The 18,883-nt window shown below is 40.5% G+C and overlaps 1 protein-coding gene across 1 annotated transcript in view; it reads left to right on the top strand.

The window, feature by feature from the left end:
* The window catches only part of megf6b (multiple EGF-like-domains 6b), a 99,024-nt gene that overhangs the window by 42,557 nt on the left and 37,584 nt on the right, over positions 1–18,883 (top strand). The window contains exons 5-6 of the mRNA XM_033626758.2: positions 4,069–4,191; positions 15,278–15,400. Coding sequence (XP_033482649.1) covers positions 4,069–4,191; positions 15,278–15,400 — 246 coding nt within the window. The remainder of the gene's footprint in view (positions 1–4,068; positions 4,192–15,277; positions 15,401–18,883) is intronic.

Genomic DNA, 18,883 nt, shown 5'->3' with positions numbered 1-18,883 from the left:
TGTCTGTCCTTCCATATGTCTGTCGTTTTCATTCTCATGACGTGTTATCTCAAGAACTTCTAGAGGGAATTGGTTCAAATTCAATACAAACGTCCTGGACTCAAGGATGAACTGATTAGATTTTGGTGGTCAAAGGTTTCTGTGACCTCACAAAACATGTTTTTGGCTGAAACTCAAGACTTCATACGCTAATTATGACACAAAAAAATTGTGTGTGTTGACTCATATTCTATTTCTGTCCAATTCCAAAGGATGGCTATGAAAAAGGGGATATCACTAAACTATATACAACCAGAGAGGTCGACATAAAGGCTGAAATTAAATAAAATTGAGTAAATAAAATGATTGCAGCAGTTTGGCTTCATAAATTGCATGTTACAATGCTTTATCTGGAGAAATAAGAGAACACAATAGAGAAAAAGAGAAAACTTAATGAATAATAAGTTAAGGATGTTCCTTCAAGTAATTATCTTAACAAAGTCAGGCTTTAAAGGTTTAAATGATGACATTTTATATCCGAAAGGTCACTGTGACATCTTAATGTAATGAACAACACTTTTCTGGCCATTATTCAGCATTATTTAGGAACAGAAGGGGACAAATTTGGTCAGATACTGAATTAGTGACGCCAATCTTGGTTGTCCACCTTGAAACCGTGCCGATTGGATAGATCTTCTGTGTTGTCAGGTTGAGGATGTGTGTCAAACAACAATTTTTAGACTTTCTAGCTTCTTTGCAGTAAACTGCCATGGTTACAGAGTCTGACATGGATGTAAACTATAACTTGACTGCTTTATGGAGGTGAGCAGCAACCAAAGGTAGTTACTCTGTTTTTTTGTTCTGAATGATGTCAGCAGTCTTGCTTTCAGGCGAGGACACCACTGCTGTTAATAAACACCACAGGAAACTCTTAAAGCAGTGCAATAAAATGCTAAACCACTAACTACAGCTTCCAGAATTAGTACACCATTAAATAAACACTTTCTTGATAGAGTTTTAACAAACAAAAAGAAAGCCTTTAGTGCTGAAACAACCAGTCATTTGCTTGGTTAAAGGTTAGGTAATGTTCTTTCGAGGCCATCTCAGCACTATACAGACATGCCCATGTACATTCCTGCAGTCCATACTAACTTTAACGTTTAATTTAAAAAAAAGAATTATGAAATTAACCTGAATATGAGGCGTCAAAAGTGTCAGTTGAATTATTAGGTTATCCTGCTTTGTGTTACGATCCCTTTGTCATGGCTCAAAAGAAAAATCTGTCCAGGGGAACTAACTGGCTGTTGGAGGTAGCTTCATATCACAAAAGAATAATTAAGGGATTGTAGTACCTGATCATGAAAATAATCATTAGTTGCGTTCCTGTGCATGTCACAAAGATTTAGATTTAGACAGGATGCTTTCATTAGACTGCACAGATGTTCGTCATGAACTGATCACTCTGTGCACAATGTTTCATTGATAAAGGAATCCTCATGTTTGTTTATTACATGCCAGGAGGACTCTTATGCAACATATGTCTGAACATCCACCACATGGTGAAGCAACCCTGTGCAGTTCTCCCTGCATGGGTTTGACCCTGAGCTTTGGCCTTTGACCCTGACCTGGGGCATAAATTGGGCTGAAGACACACACTACTATGATTCAGGCATCTGAAAACGTGCACACCGACCCCCCAGAGGCTCAGGCCAGGGAGGAGAAACCTTGGTGATCTGATGTTCACGGGAAAGCGGATGATTTTCTTTTTTTTTTCTTTGAAAGAGGCTACAGCTCTTGTTTCACATCTTTAGATGTGTCTGATCACTCAGCTGGAGCTGCGGCTTGGTGACAGATTGATGGATGAGTGAGAGTGACATAACTTAAAATGCCCCCTGGAGTCAGATGAAGCTCCCAACTCCAGACTCAGGTCCTCTGTGGTCATTGAGTTTAACATTCAGAGAAAATATTTGTATGGCTGGGAATGGTTGTGTAGCAAAGAGATACAGTGATAGATAAACTTTCCATGTCGCAATCACATATCAACAATAATCTAGTTCATCTTTTTTTTTTGTTCCTTGGCAGTTTTGGACCTATTTATTGATTTCCATGTGGTCCACATTGTGAAAGAAAACAACAACAATGCAATTAAAGACAATACAATATAAGATACTAACACAATAAAAACATTCAAGTTAATTTCTATATTAAAAACAAAGCCATGCATGGTTTTCCTCTGACGAGTTTCCTCTGCCCTCTCAGACAATCCAGAAATCATAAATCCTGCCCTTACTAAGAATACTACTTTATCGATTCACTGTAGATGTTCAGTTTCCAGTGGTTCGTATTCTGACCTGTAGCAGTTCAACATTCCTGCCTTCTTATTGGGCAGAAACACCCAGAGAATGATGAGCGTGACACTGACCCTTGGCAGACCCCTGCTCAAGCTGCCACACAGGTGTGTGGCCTCAGGGGGGGAATAGAGGGAGATAGACTAGGGGGAGATAGACATCCACACACACACAACTCAAACAACTGCTGCAGGTCTCACCACAGGATCCCTCAGGGTCTTTAATCCTGCCCTTGACTTCAGGTCACCATCACTTGTCTGCTTTAGTGCAGTTGTTTCTGCATAATGTTCCTTCAAACCTGCTGCACTTATTTAGCAAGTTAAATGAACTGTACTAAAAGGCATGCACTCTCCGTCACCCCGAGACCCAGACTCATTAAATCAAGCTCTTGTGACGTAGCGTCCAAATAAAAATCAGTGAGCGTCCTAAACTGCAGCTTATCTGAGAGCAATACATTGATCAAGGATTGTGTTTGATAGTGTCATAAAATGTATTCTCATTGTGTTAAAGGTTTTTTCATTACATGTTGTATGCCATTTAGGTTTATGATAGTTTTTAAACTCTTGGCAATAGAAAGAGAGCAGTGTTTTTGGTGTGAACATTTCCAGATGTTGTAAACTGAGAGGGAAATCGTTTAATTGGCTGGTTAAACGCTGGCATCGCAAACCCACCGAAATCTGCTTGAGGGGGGAAAATGTTCTATAAAGCAATTTTCTTTGCGTTCGTATTCTCTCTCCGTACAGTAACTCTGCTCTTTTTTATGGACATGGAGAAAGTTTACAAGCTGATTAGTGCCAAGTGAACGCTCCCTCCTAATTTTCTCCATGGCTTTCAGTTTTCAGTCCAAGATTCTTTCTGCTGGCATGGCAAATGAAACAGCCCAATGTCATCAAGTCGACGCTGTGAGCATAATGCCTCCTGACAAACCCCCATATGCAGGAAATTTAACATTAATGCAGGCAATGTGGAGCCGCGTCCCAAAAACTGCAGTGTAAAAGTGAACAACCGGTAACACATTACTCCTTTTCATTTTCAATATCATCCCGTTACGCAGACGCTCTGCAGCTCAGATTATGGTATATGGTGACCTGTCAGCACCCGTATCTGACCCGAGTCATTATGTGTAGTTTGGGAACTGGAGGGAAAAATTTTATCTAACTGAGCTGTCGACAGCTTTGGCAGGATATTTAGCTGATGGAAATGAGATGGAAAAACTGTGACTTCTGGTGGAAGTGTTTTGTCAGTTCTGCATGATTGACAAACGTCAGTTCTGGTTCATGTTGGAGGAAGTTAGAGGTGATGAGGACAATGTTTAAATGCTGCGTATTTTCTTTTGTCCCATTCAGTTTACTACTTGCATATTTTGATTCTGTTTTGGATATATTATGTATTTTCCTTTTTTATTTTCCTTGAAGTTAGAGCTAAGGAGACAAGTTTAAGGGTGGAAACGGCACACACAGTTTCCCGCAGTCTTTCTCATGAATTTCCAGGCTCTCCAGCACTTTCCACACTTTGAAAAGCTGGATCCAAATTTATTCACGGAAAACATTTGAAACTTAATCAGAATGACATGAAAAAGAAAGACACATTTTTTCTTAATCTGCTCAACAGCAAAAAAAGTTCAAAGCTGTTTTTGCCAAACACTAAGCTTATTTACTGTTCTTTGTTCATTCACATTTCTGCTTTTGGTTGTGGTTTTAATAACAGCAGGATTAACTCTGTCCTTGTTTCTCCCCGTCAGATGTTAATGAATGTGAGGAGACCAATGGAGGCTGTGAGGCTCTCTGCTGTAACACCATCGGGAGTTTTTACTGCAGGTGTCCTCCTGGACAGAAAATAAATGAAGACGGCAAAACCTGTCAAGGTGAGTCCTCTGCTGTATTTGTTTGGTCGTGGAGCTGGGTTGTATTTAAGCAGTAAGAGATGAGAGGCTGTAGTTTATATATAGCTATAATGATTTTAGAACAGCTAAGGGGCGTTCCATGTCGTAGCTGTTCTAAAATCACTGTAAATCACGGCCTCAATGGCTTATTGGTTTTAGAAAATGGTTGCTAAATGTACCTGGCAATGATTCATAAAACTAACATGCAGGACCAGAAAACGCAGTCATTGATTTATAACAAGTAATCAGTCTTCTGCCAAGTAATGTATTTCTTCACAACAGTTAGCAGAATGGTTGCTTGCATGGAGCCAAAGAAGTTCACCTTGATGGGCTCCAGTATACGCAACGTTAGGAGAAAGAAATAAAAATTCTCATCATGTTGCAGTTATATTGTAACCACATTTATATCTGCCATCAGCAACTATTGTGCTCACTTTCCCCAGCTGTTGCCAGCGATATCATTCTGTTACAGTTTAGCTCGATGACTTGCTGAGTAATCATGCTAGACTGTTACAAAAATGATAATCCTAGAAACAGACAACACAACAAAGAAATCGTGCAAGCTAGCTAAAGTTACATTGTTAACGTACCACAGGTCGTTGGTGTAGTTTGTCTGCTTTGGCTGGAGATAAAAGGCATTTGGATTGGGCAGCAAAGCGACAGAACACAGTGGGTTCGCTGGCTACTCAGTTATAAATCCCTGTAGGCACTCCTTGTCTCTTTCACAGCATCTTTGTGGGTTTTTTGTGCATCCAGTGAATGATGGCGTTGAGTATTTCTGACCATTTTCATCCAGACGGATGATAAATGATTCAGGCTTCAGTTGCCGGTTGCTCATTTCAGCTCTGTGTCCTACATGACATGATTGGTGCAGTGATACTGAAATTGTAATGTGGTCACAGCTGTGTTTATAGAGTTTTGCACAACGCCAGTCATAATCAAGGATCATACTATCTGTTTTATGAATCAGATTCATCAGTATCAGTAATATGATACCAGGTATCAGGGGTGTGGTTATCATGTTGTGCAGCTCTGATGTTCTCTTTTGCAAAGATTTGTTTTTATTAACAGATTTTCAGATTACAGTGCAGGAGAAGTTCCAAAAATGTGTCAGGTTTCCATTCATACATTTAAAAATATTATTTTAAAAAGACAAAGTAAATGTGAAAGAACAAAGATACTTACCCAAAAACATAAGAAAAGAGGCAAAAAACAAAAACAAAACAAAACAAGCACACACACACACACACACACACACACACACACACACAAAATTGCTATGATGTTCTCAGATAGAGACTTTCTGATGTGCTGAATCATCAAATCCACATTACCGCACTTAAAATTCTTTACTTAAGTATCATCTGAAGCAAAAATGGTCATCTGGTCAAAGGTCACAGTATTGAAATATTGATTTGAACAAACAAATGACCCATTTCATTTTAGACATGCTGAGCCCCTTATCTTACAGGCTACAATAATTAGTATTTGTGTCCTCTCTCCCCTCAGCAACCATTTGTTTTTGGTCTTTTATACTTTGTTCCTTTTGTGCATGTCTGTTTATATTTATGGAGTTTTGTTTTATTTTTATTCGTGGCTCAGTGAATGTACATCCTGCAACCAGCAGACATTAAAACCAGATCATTTTAACTCAAGTGAATCACAGGAGCAGATCTTTTTCACTTGTACACTGTAGACGACACTGTGATGTGGCTTTCTGCTGTTTCATGACAGAGAACCTCTGTGGACAAAAGTGCAGCTACCAGTCTATACAGAGGCCCAACAGCTCACCAGAGCTGAGCTTCTTCCCAAACATTTTCCCATGAGATTCCCGTTTTCCTTCATCATAGTTTGATGTTTCTGATTAGGAAATCTCTGCGAGTGGTTGGTTTAATCAGAATAATGATTCCTCTGTGCAGCAGCCAAGCCTAGAGGAGAGACGCTGGAGCGCTCTGCAGTATGGCTGTCTGCTGGAGGAACCAGTGAGAGATGTGATCCAGGTCACGGTTATTAGGAGAGTTGATGGGAACGTTGTCACAGCTGGCTTTCATAGCTCTCTGCCTTCAGCCACTGGTGTATATTGGAGGAAAACAGCTACCCGCAGCATTAACGTCCTAATTGTCTGTAATTGGCAGTAGTATTAACAGAGGTAAAAGAAGCTGGATGAATGTTGTGGATGTTTAAATTAGCACTGCATGTGTGGTGCTGCGTCTGCAGAGAGTGATCAGTTTTCCTTCTGCATGACAGCCTGAAGCTGGGAGGGCTGCGGAGTCAAAGCCCGCATGAGTCCAGATGAGAGACAAGAGCCATTCATTTAGCTGTAAAGAATAAATGGTTCTGCGGAGTTGGACTGTGCACAATCACATTACTACTTTGGGGGAATCCTGTCCTTGGCAAAATGCTATAATTTTTTTGATGAAAGACATCTGCTGTTGGATGTTAATATGCGAATACTGCTGGCACGGACAAGAAACGAACAAATGCATCTTTTGTTCAGTGCAGAAAAAGGAGAAAAAACGAAATACTGAATTTAGTGTTTAATCCCTTGTGGAGAGTTCCCTAGGTTTAAGCTCCTGGTGAAATTCCATTTTATTTATGCATTTATTTATTTTGAATCAGCAGCGCTGATAGAAATGGCACTGATCAAAGTGGAGGAGGCCAACAGTAACTGGTGTCGTGCTGAGTGCAGCGCAGCGCAGCAGTGTCAACATTTTAGCCGTCATGCCAAATGAACTTGACTGCTCAGACCAAAACGACCATGAAGGTGGGAGTAATGGTCTGCCAGTGCTTGGCACCTGTCTTAATAGTGAGCTCAAGGAGTGTGTGAGTAACGTCTTCCAAGATCAGCAGGTATTAGATGCTCTTGTTGAAGGTTCATTGCGTAAGATTTAGGGGGATTTGCTGGCGTCTAGCGGTGAGGATTGCACTTGCAACCAGCTGAAACTTCTCCCAGATAGAATTCCTTTAGTTTACATCAGGAGGTTTTCACCAGGAGCTAAATTTTCTGCAATGGTCTCTACCTTTCCAAAACAAATGGATCAGGTGATTAAAACTGGCTAAAACACTGAATAAAGAAGTTTCACGTTACAAATCAGTGTTTTCTCTGATACTGTTTGGGCCTGTTGGAGACGGGTGGCTTACCCACCACATACTAGTGTGTACTCACCCTTTTTCTCTGATAACTTCCTGTGTGCTGACATTATAATAATGATAATAATAATATTTTTTTATTCATAAAGCGCTTTTCAAAACAAAGTTACAAAGTGCTTTACATGTCAATAATTAAAACAGACAAGACATGAAAACATCAACTTTTAAAACAACTGTTAAAAACACTTAAGTGTATAAAAGTTAAGGAAACTAAGGAACTAAAGAAAGGAAATAAAAGATAGTTTAAATGAACTTAAAACTAAAGTAGAATCAGGAAAAAGGCTGTCCGATAAAAGTGTGTTTTAAGAAGGGACTTAAAAGAGATCACTGACTCAGCCGACCTGATTTCCTCGGGCAGATTGTTCCAGAGCCTCGGGGCCCTGACAGCAAACACTCTGCCCCCTTTAGTTTTCAGCCAGGCCTCTGGAACAGACAAAAGACCTCTGCCCGAAGACCTCAAAGCTTCTGGCGTGTATAGCACTAAGAGGTCAGAGAGAGAGAGAGAGAGAGAGAGAGAGAGAGAGAGAGAGAGAGAGAGAGAGAGAGAGAGAGAGAGAGAGAGAGAGAGAGAGAGAGAGAGAGAGAGAGAGAGAGAGAGAGAGAGAGAGAGAGAGAGAGAGAGAGAGAGAGAGAGAGAGAGAGAGAGAGAGAGAGAGAGAGAGAGAGAGAGAGAGAGAGAGAGAGAGAGAGAGAGAGAGAGAGAGAGAGAGAGAGAGAGAGAGAGAGAGAGAGAGACCATGAAGAGCCTTAAAAGTAATCAATAAAATCTTAAAATCTATTCTTAAATATACTTTGAGCCAGTGAACGTCTGATCCAGACATTCTAGCGGTTTTGTTTTACTGGGAGCCAAATTATCTGCAAAGGACTCTTCCTCTGCCCAAAAAAAACTCAAACCGAGCTGTGGATGTAAACCGGTAAAAACACTTAATAAAACAGTTTAATGTTTCAAATCAGTGTTTTTCTGAAGTGGGGAGGCTGCTAACAGCAATGGTTGACACAAAAATGTAAATGGCCCTATCTGGAGCCAGAGTTTGGTTTCTCTGTTCTGGGTTACTGTGGAAACATAGCGGTTAACATGGCAATCGCCATAAAAGAGGACGCACTCCCTATGTAGATATAAACAACTCATTGTAAGGTAGCGAAAACACAATATTTTCAGGTGATTATGAACTAAAGAAAACATATAATTTCTGCCAATCTATCCCCCTAAATCCTACACACTGGACCTTTAACTCTGAGAACGGGCCAGATTTTTTTTAATACAAACATCTCTCTGTTGCTATGTTCTCTCCTGGGTTTTTCTGGTATTTTATTCAGATTTTATTTTGGCAGGGTATCTTACAGTTATGGCTCTGAGCCTATCGTCTGTCTTCCATGCTTGAGCGGGCTGCTTGCCTCCTCACCTGGCTGGCATCTTTGTTCACATGATTCTGAAGTCTCCACAAAAATGCATTTTATGTGCGACGTGTGCAGAAATGTGAAGAAGAAGTTGGCGCACGGTGTGACAAAAGTGATCTGTATCAGTTTCTGCCTGTGTGTCTGAGCCTGAGTACTTGTCGGATGCTTGTGGCCTGATGTAATGACTGTACAGGTGGATGTAACAGAAGCTTTAAGTTTGCATTATTAAGAAGAAAGGTCATAAGAAGTGAAGCTTACCATCATTGTATCCCGCTAAGGTCTCTTAAGGACCATTTGTGCACGAATCGGGGAAGTGATGCTGACCATGAACACGCTTTGCTCTTTATAAGCTCTATAAAGTGCTGTCATGGTCCTGCCGCTGTGTTTGTGTGTATGTGTTGGCAACAGATGAGAGTGCACAGTGCTCAGCTCCTGAATAGATGATTTCAATGCAAGGCTCATTCCTTTCTCAGATGTTTGGATTATAAATACTCAACCTGACGTCTGGCCCTTATCACATTTGGCTTTCCTTGAGTGGCGTTTTTTTTTCTTCTTCTTCTTCTTCGTATCAATTTTAAAGAAAAATATAGACAGCACATCCTTTAGTCTGTCCACATTCTTCTGATGTGCACTCACAAATCACATTTTTATGACATATATTCTTTGAAAAACACAGTGGCCACCCAGTAAAATATAGTAAATCATTGAGGGGAAGACATCATTCACTGCTGGTGGGTAAAATGCAGACTTATTTATTTGTAGTTCACACAGGACTCTCCTGCCTTTCAGTGTGAGAGAGTTTGGGCAGGGGGTGAGAGGGAGGTGTGGGGAAAGGGCAGGGAGAGGAGGATCTTTAATGCGATGGACATTTAGTTTTAGGAGATGGGAGGGTGAGAGGCAGAGGGGGATGGAGGACGGGACAGAAAAATCAGGAGGCAGAGTGAATGAGGAGTAGTTACCATGTTACACCAGACCAGGATTCAGCACCTGCAGAGCCAGTCATTCATTCAGATTTTTCATAGCCAAAGCGCGTAACAAAATAATGCTTAGATTGTTTTGTTTTTTACAGCACATTTTTAAATATATCTAATTTAAAACATTCTCTGTGAGGTGTTACATTTGACTCTGGGCCATGGCTTTGTCATCAGGATGGTGGATTTTCTTTATGGTGTTAATTGAAGCAATGGCACCTCTGACATCCGCTGCAAACTACCCACAGAGTTACTATAGAAGGATTTGCTATAGGCCACACTGTTACCATGGATACCATGGCTACAACCTTGACTACATGGCAGCAGGTAAGTGATAATTTCACAGTCAAAATGCAGATGATACTGTGACAGCAGTGCTTTAACGCCTTCACTCTGCGTCTATCCTCAGGAGGAATAGTTTGTGAAATGTATTTATTTAACTGTTTATCACTGATGTGAGGAACACTGTCATTTTTATTTTACAATAAATTAATTTTTCTCTTTTCAAAAAGTAGAAAATGCTACTATATGACCTTTTCAGAACAGGATAATTTCACACAGGATACTAAAAAGATTTTTGGTCACACACATGATTTTTATAAACAGTAGGACTTTAATTCATAAGTAGGGATTTACAGTAGTCAGTGTGTTTGCCCGTGGCTCAGCCAGACTGGCTTATCAGTCCCACTGATAATATGTCTGCTGTACGCGCTGTCTGGCACTGCCCGGATAACTTTGTCTCTGATCGCTTTTACCAACAAAGATTAGAGCACATGAAAACATGAACTATGAATCATGAGAGACGCTTTGTAGCGCTAACACAAACAGGGCTAGATACCAGATACACTCTCAGCAGATTATGTCAATATTATTATGACTGAATATTTCTTTTCATGTTTGGCAGGACTGTAGTGCTCGGGGGATAAATGTACAAGATGAAACATGTTTTACATTTATTATTACCACATTGCTGATAATCCCTCTGATCTGCTGTCTTCCTGAGATGTCAGTCTTAGAGATAAATCAAGGCTGTGCAGAATTAATTTATCTCCTGCACACAATAAACAAATCACCTTTCAGAAACAGACCAAAAATAGTTTTCCATGAAGATGACACCGTGCTGTAGGTGGCTGTGGGCAGAGAATTAATGTGTCTTATGTGAAAGCCAGCGGCTGCGGAGGCTTTGGCTCCGAGCTCGAGGAGGGATCATGTTCTGGAAGTGGAAACCAGGCTGGAGGGGCTTCACTGACTGTGCGCTACAGAAGACAGAAGAACAGCAGCTCCACGGCGCTGGACCCATTTCATGAAAAACCAAACCAAAGGACGGCATGCAGCATGGATGGAAAAACGAAAGGACGGCTCCTGCCAGCTTTCCTGGACGAAGTGGAGCTGAAGTTTGGCAGCAGAGAAACGAAGAAGAGGAAAGTTTAGAAGCTCCTTTGTGCCCCAAACACTATATTTTGAAGATGTCGTTTGATATTATTGGGAGTAGATGGGTTCAACCGGAGGATATTCCTATAATTTAGCTGTGTTGGGCAGGTTTTACTGGAACCATTAAGCAAGTAGATTTTAGTCCCTTTATGCTCATGCACTACATTTTTGTTCTTATCCTGATCCTGTCCTTGTTTTTACTATGAAGAGCAGAATTATTTTTATAAATCATATTAACCACTAAAAGTACTAAAAGTATAATTTACAACACTGTGCTTCCTCCATCATGTTCTGTAAAATCAGTCCGACACATTTTGGGTCTTGTAAAAAGACCTGATTTATGGGTAAATAAGAGGTCATGTACTGTTTGTGTGTACCACGGGAACATGAAGGCAGTGATGTGGTGGTGCGTAATGTACACGATGAGGCTCAGGGGCAGATTGTCCCACTGCCACACTGCCTCCATCCTACAGAGCATGAAACGGGCACTATGGAGACTAAATTCACGTCTCATGTTAAAGAGACTCTGAGATTCATGTTAGTTTTCCCCACCGGCCACAAGAAATACGACCTTTAAGCTGCTATAACCTATAATTTTATTTCAGCAATGGTTCAAATGAGTGTGTGTAAGATGAAAGGAGTCGCTTGTGCTGATGGCCCCACAGAGAATTAGCTCTGTGCTCATCAGCTCCGCTCTACAGAAATATTTGTCATCATTCATGTCATTGTTTTGGTTTTCTGGCCGGCAACTGTACTGTGTTGGTTCAGTTTCACTGTCTTCATCAATCTTATTTCAAGCAGCAACAGGCCGCTGTTTCCAGCAAAAAAAAAAAAAAAAAAAAAAAGCTCTAATACACCACTCCCAACTTGCCAAACACAGCAGCATAGTCAGTAGACATACTCTCCAAAATATGACATTGAAGGTACCCCTGTCGCGTCAGTTTTGGACGTGTCAGTTTCTGCTCGTTATATGCGTACAGTGTCATTTCAAAATAACGTCCAGTTGAGTTTAGCTAACAAAAGTACTTGGATTGGTTTAGGGAAATATCATGTGGGTTAAAATGATGTTGACTTTTGGTTTCACGGGACACAAACAGTGTTCTCCTGGGTGAAAGTCCTGTATTTTTTTCAACCTCCTCCCTATATAGACTTTCTCACTCTTTATACGATATCAGTTGAATATTGCCGCAAATGGGTTTACACTGGAGTTAGTTGAAAGCCCGATGAGTCTTATACAGGCGTTGTAGGGTGCCTTGTGTGGGGTGTGACAAAGTGTTGGTGTTTGACAACCCTGGAATTTGAACAGGTTGGATAAACCCACTGTACACCACCTGCTGACCACCAAACGGCAGACAGATACAGTCAGTGACTAGCTGGTGAACATTGTGAAGCATTTGGCTGCTAAAGAAACCAATATTCCCATCAGGAGTTGGTAGAGACCAAAAACTGTGTTAAAAAGAGAATGAATATTGGACTTACATTCACGAGGTGGGTGCAAACAAAATGCCAAATACCGTATGTGCCAATGTTGTTGATGTTTAAATATGCAACTTTTTAAAACAAGCTTGTTGAATCTTAAACTCGAAAGGTGATTTTGTCAGTAAAATAATTTAAAAACAAGTGCAAATTCAAAATAGCTGCGACCACATACTGTACATGCATGCGTCCATGTATTTTCCCTTTGTGCCAGTTTCCCAGATCAGCAACCCTTTGGTGCATGACAAATCTTCCCACAACATTTCTGGCCACTCTCATTGCCTCACTTTTAGCCAATTGTTATGAACACATACATAAACATACTTGATCTTCATGCCAAATTTTAACGTCCTAGGGCAAAAACTATGGCTGCCAAAGGGTCGGGAAATATTTGTGGACCAACCATTACAGCGAGCTATAGCCTCCTGAGACCCTGCGTTCTCTAATGAGAACATCACATTTTGGTTTTCCTGCAACTTACACTTCATTCTGCTTAACTTAGACCTGTTGTCCTTGTTCGTGGACATCCAGTGGTAGTGAGACCACAGTAGACTAATCCATGTAAAAACAAGATGGCAGCCATCTCAGCCAAGTCAGTTTGCTGCCGATCCTGACACTAAAGTGGACAAGGTCCAAACTTGATCACATTTTGTGGTTGAAATTAGTTTATGTATGATTAATAATGTTGATAGTTTGTTATGGCAACACATTCGACCAATTTTGGCAACAGTAACAAGCTGAGACGCTGTTAATTAGGAAACACTCGTCTTAGGACATAAGGACTTTATTGTAGTTTCGTTTGACGATGCTGAGACCAATTAGGTGTGACAGACTGTCTCTGCAGACAAAAGGACACCCCTTGCTTGGAGTATGAAACAAGGACAATTCATCTGGAGTTACAAAACGAACAAATCACAAGAGTTTTAGATTTGTTGCATTATTTGTAATTTAGTTTTTGCACAACAACAATCAGACATTGAAATAAGCTGTTTTATACTTTATTACACACCATGACTATTAAAAATCCACCCAACGTACTCATATGAGGACATCATGTTTTTCTAAAACTACTTCTTGTTCAAAGACAATGCTAAGTTATACTTATCAGGTCCTATTGATCCCAAACAGCTTGGAGACATTAAAAATATGTACCAAACAGAAGCTGAGGTCTCAGGAGGACAGAGCTGCCTGTATATGTGTATCCATCCATTATCTATACCCAGTTTTTCTTTCCAGGGTTGCTGTCTCAACTCACATTGGCTGTGAGGCAGGGTTCACTCTGTCTATCACACAGTGACACATGTAGATCACAACATATCATATGCACATCTATAGGCAGTTTAAACTTTCCACTGACCGGCGTGTCTTCGGACTGTGGGAGAAAACTGTACTGACAGGCGAGATATAAAGGCGACTGTATACATGTATTTATTTGCAAATTATTTTCCCACTATGGGTACCAGACTGTGTGTTTATCTTTTAGAGGGGGGGGATCTGCACTGTGATGAATGCTGAGACATTATTTATGGGTGTTTGTTTGTACTGAACTGTTTAATGCTTAAACACAGAGCTTGAGGACAAATTGTGTGGTCAGATGTGACGAGTCAGTACAAAACAACGCACTCAAAAAATGAATCAAGACAATCATTAAAGTAATAGTCTCCCTTAATAAATTATGTTATTCAACCAGCTCTTTTTTCACCGTAATTCCTCTGAATTCCTAAAATAGTTTCTTGAAAAGAAAATAGCCGCCTGGAGTCAGGACTGTACCGAACAACACATTTCTCAACCACACATTTAACTTGGCGCTGACTAATGGTCTTTTATGATGTGTTCACACTCACTTTTTTAATGTGTCACATCGCTTTTTTTTTATAGTCAGCATCATTTCCAGTAACTCCACTGTGATCATTTTAGTAACATTAAAGCAAACAGGTAACTTATAACTGGCCTGAAGGTGAGGCAGGTTTGACTCTGTGTCCTAATTTCTCTGATGATGATGATGATGATGATGATGGCTGTAGATGGGCTGTTAACAGAAGTCCAAACAGAGCAGGGCTTCATAAATCAGCTCAGATCTCACAGGGGGGTCTGCTGTGGAGCTCAGAAAACAATTTATTAGTCTTTGACCCCTAGAATACGAGATGCTTGTTTCATTTGAGATCTGGTCACACAGCGAGCCAATCATGTTTCACTCACCATCACTTTCCCAGCAAAGAACCCCTCTTCTTTTATTTGTTTATAATCTCAACGCTCGGCTGAGAGGAATGTGTATGTTTCGCATCCTCTGATTTAAGTTTCCATATGTTTGCTGCACCCAAGGGACTCTGACAAGAAGCAAAGGAATTTAAATTTGGGTTTAAATGTTCAGTAGTTGTTACCACATGGGGGATTTGTTTGTTTGAGCCGCATGCACTTGTAGAATACTTTCCCTACTCATCCATCATCTCCTTTCTTCTTGGAGTGCATCTTTATCCTGAAACCTGCGTTAAATTCCTCCCTCAGCTTGGCAGCTCGTCGGGGCTTTATTCTTGGGACCAATTTTTTTCTCATAATGAGAGGATTTAGGCAAATTGCACTCATTTCTCTCCCGTCTCTCTCCCTCTGCCTGCTTCTGTCTTTTCCTCCCTCCTTCCCTACAGATATCGACGAGTGCCAGGTCCATAATGGAGGCTGCCAGCACAGATGCATTAACACCAGGGGCTCCTACTACTGTGAATGCCACCCGGGCTCTCGCTTGCATGTGGACGGCCGCACCTGCCTCGGTAAGGAACATTACAGCCTCGTGGCGGTGCTTACATTGTACAAGCTGGAAAAACGGTCAGAAATCGCCACAGTGAAATATTATTTCTAAAAGGGAATTTGGCTCTGTTTGGTCTTCGTTAACATACTGTGACTAATGTTACAATCGCAGCTTGATTTGAGGTTTCGTCCTTCCTTTAATCCAATTAGAAACAGTACGGAGGCCTCCAGAGTTTCCCCTGTGTAATGTGGCTCCGCTTGTTCTTAACTCACATAAACAATGAAACACTGTTTCAGAGGAAGGACTTCTGAAAGTCTTTGCTGAGAGTATTATTTTTGGTCATTATTTCATTGAAGTTCAGCCACATATGCTTTTTGACATGGGCACTTAATCATGTAAACCACATCCATGATGTTGCAGTAGATGACCCCTTTTGATTCTGACATAAAGCCCTATTGTAATGTGAGTTGATTCAAATAACATTTGCTGCTAAAAACCACACTGAGTTACAGACCGTGGATTTTTAATTCCCTCTATGGATATCTTGTAGAAAGATGTTTTTCTCTGTCTGGAGCTCATTTGTACCACGGCTCCTACTAACAGCTATTTTCACGATTGATTAATCTGCTGATGAATCAATCAATTACTGATTGGCCTGTAGAATGTGAGAAAATGTGAACAGTGGCCGTCACAATCTCCTTAAGTCCAAGATGTTGTCATTAAGTTGTTTATTTTGTTTGACCAACAATCCAGAACTAAAAGATGTTCAGGTTATGAACACAACAGACAAAGTAAAGCAGCAAATTCTCACAAATGAGCAGTGGCGGGTGGAGCCCTAAAAATCTACACTCAAGTAAAACAACAATAAGTCCCATTAAGTGGCATAAGGTAATACAGCGGGCCCCAGTGCACGCTATTATGACAGGTCCGATAGTGTATCATGCACATATCATCTCATCACATTATCAGAGACATTCAATAACATTAACATACAAATTAGCCAACAATCATTATTGCATGTCTGTAAATCACAAAAATACCAAAGAAAATGAGAAATTAATAATTTAAAGGAGCTATATGTAAGAAATCTAAAGCAAATAGTCATAAAATCCTCCTAATATGTCACAGAGACTAAGGAATAATGTTCATATAACATACTGATCTCACCAACAACAATGGTACAGCCAGAATATTCGCATTTAAAAAAATTTTTTACAGTCTGCAAATCATGTTTATGTTTTGAATTTGTGTTTTGGCCTGTTGCGCCACCCAGCACCGTCTACCAGTCACACAGTCAGTAGAGTCTCAGCATCAGTTACAGTTACGACTGAGCTACAGCAGCACGGCAAGCAGCGTTAGCAGTGTCCCAGTACATAACATTAGCAGCCGGCTCCTCCTCCGCTGTATCGGCAGCAGCGTTAGCAGCAGAGAAGCCAGACTTGCTCGAACAGTCCGCTGGAAAACCGAAGATCAAGGACGAAGATCAGTCTCCAGCGTGCCGCTGTCCAGCAATCTTGAATCTGTAGGGGAGGGGGGGTGGACACGACTCACGGCAGTATTTTGATTTTGAGTGCAGTAACCGTTTTGGCCACATTCTTACATACAGCGCCTTTAATTTAACAATTTTAATATTTTACTTTAGTTTATTTGGAATAAGCATATCATTTTGTCGTAGGTGCTATTGACTATTTTACAAAAATTAAAAAAAGAAAACATGATGGAGATTGGTTTGACTTTTTTAAGGGCATAGGTAGCAAATGGCTATGTTTTTAATTTAATGAGAGCTCTTTGAACACAGGCGTATTTCCAAGGTGGCAATCACTCATTAGGGCCCATTATCCACCCAACACAATGTTGGAGAACCTACTGTCTTCATGGGCCCCCCTCACCTCACGGGCCCCAGTGCAAGCGCACAGCATGCACTGTCTATATTTACGCCCCTGGTCCTATATAAAAACAACTCAAGTAACAGTTAAAATTATCAGGTCATTTAAAAAAGTACTTGGTCAATAAATCACTCTAAAGTAGAAGTTACTTTCCATTATTTATTTATTTATTTTGTGGAGTGTGCGGACCAGTTCAAAGTAATAAAGAAGCAGCACTTGTTTTGATGAGCAGGTCGGAATATCAAACAAATAAAGGTGGCCTCTACAAATGAGATACGAACAGTCTCCCACCCTTTCTCCATCTCTTCCTCTCACTAACATCAAAGATTAACATTACACATACAAAATTAACGTAACGAAAGTTAGCTAACTAACTTAAATGTTTGTGGAAGTTAGAAGAGAAGTTTTTAAAAGCAGAGATCTCAGTGTTCAGTCCCTCTGGACCAGGGGATCTTCTTTTCTTGAGACTCAAGTGATGCTTTCTAGTGTACCTGCATCTTAGATAGTTGGATGTGTGAATATCTATTCAAGTATAAAAAGTGTGGCCAGATGTGGCCTGGATTTGCCGCTTGAAGCTGCCTCTTGTTTTGAGTTTTGCTGTGTCATCATCACACCATGGTGAAAAAACACGTGGTGCTTCTTTTTTCCAGGCAGCTGGAAACTCAACACCTGCAGTAGAGGGGCTCCTCCTTGAATCTTTGGCACTTTTGCTTGAAAGGTTTCTTACACAATTAAGTAATTATTAAAATGGTTGCTGATCGGGTCGCCGCCATCTCTCTGTTCCTGTTCCATCTTTCCACTGTCACCCTTAAGAAAGGCACAAAATATTACGCTACTTAGTGATTAACTGCCTAATTGTTTCAGCTCAAGTTTAGTACTCCAGTATCTATACTTAGAATAAAGCTCTATGTGTTCACTGTTCATTTTCAATCTGTTATCAAATGCATTAGATATCTGAATTTTTCTCTGCCCCATGTTCTGAGGGTTAAGAAACTGCCCTGGGGTAAATAGTTTGAACTTGTTTCACAATGCTCTGATCTCTTCCACTGCTTAATCATTATTTATGAATAATATATGATATAAGTACATCGTATAAATACTTACAACCACTGACCGTGGTTTCCATACCTCTGTTCAGTTATAATGACAGCCTTTTCCTCCATTAAATTCTGCTCATATGTTATTTTAACACTCACATAGGCTTTGTTCTTTGACTCTGCATGTTATCCTATCCTTATCCTTTTCCTCTGCTGTGTTCACGCAGTACCTGTATGTTGTTTCTGTCATGCCAGATACATTAGATTTAGGTTTTTCAGAAATAGCTGATGGAGTAAAGAGTATAAACCTGGCACCAGTCTCTGCAGTCTGCAGGAATGTATACAGAGTGTCCTGACATTTAGAGTGGAAATGATTCTGTGTTTCTTGGCTTCATAAAGCACAGTTGTTTCATTGTCTTATAGAACAGACACTATAGCTGGGACCCCACTGTCCCTGAGAGGCTGCGGTGTGACAGCTGTAGCGTGAAGACATGACTGATTGCACTAATAATCACAGTGCACATCTGGATTGACTCCCAGGTGAAGCTTATCTGTGAGGCTGCATATCCGTCAGCTGACAGT

Source organism: Epinephelus lanceolatus, chromosome 1 (assembly GCF_041903045.1).
Source record: "Epinephelus lanceolatus isolate andai-2023 chromosome 1, ASM4190304v1, whole genome shotgun sequence".
Classification (NCBI taxonomy): Eukaryota; Metazoa; Chordata; class Actinopteri; order Perciformes; family Serranidae; genus Epinephelus; species Epinephelus lanceolatus.
Note: the sequence above shows the minus strand (reverse complement) of the source record. Positions and strands in the feature narration are given on the sequence as shown.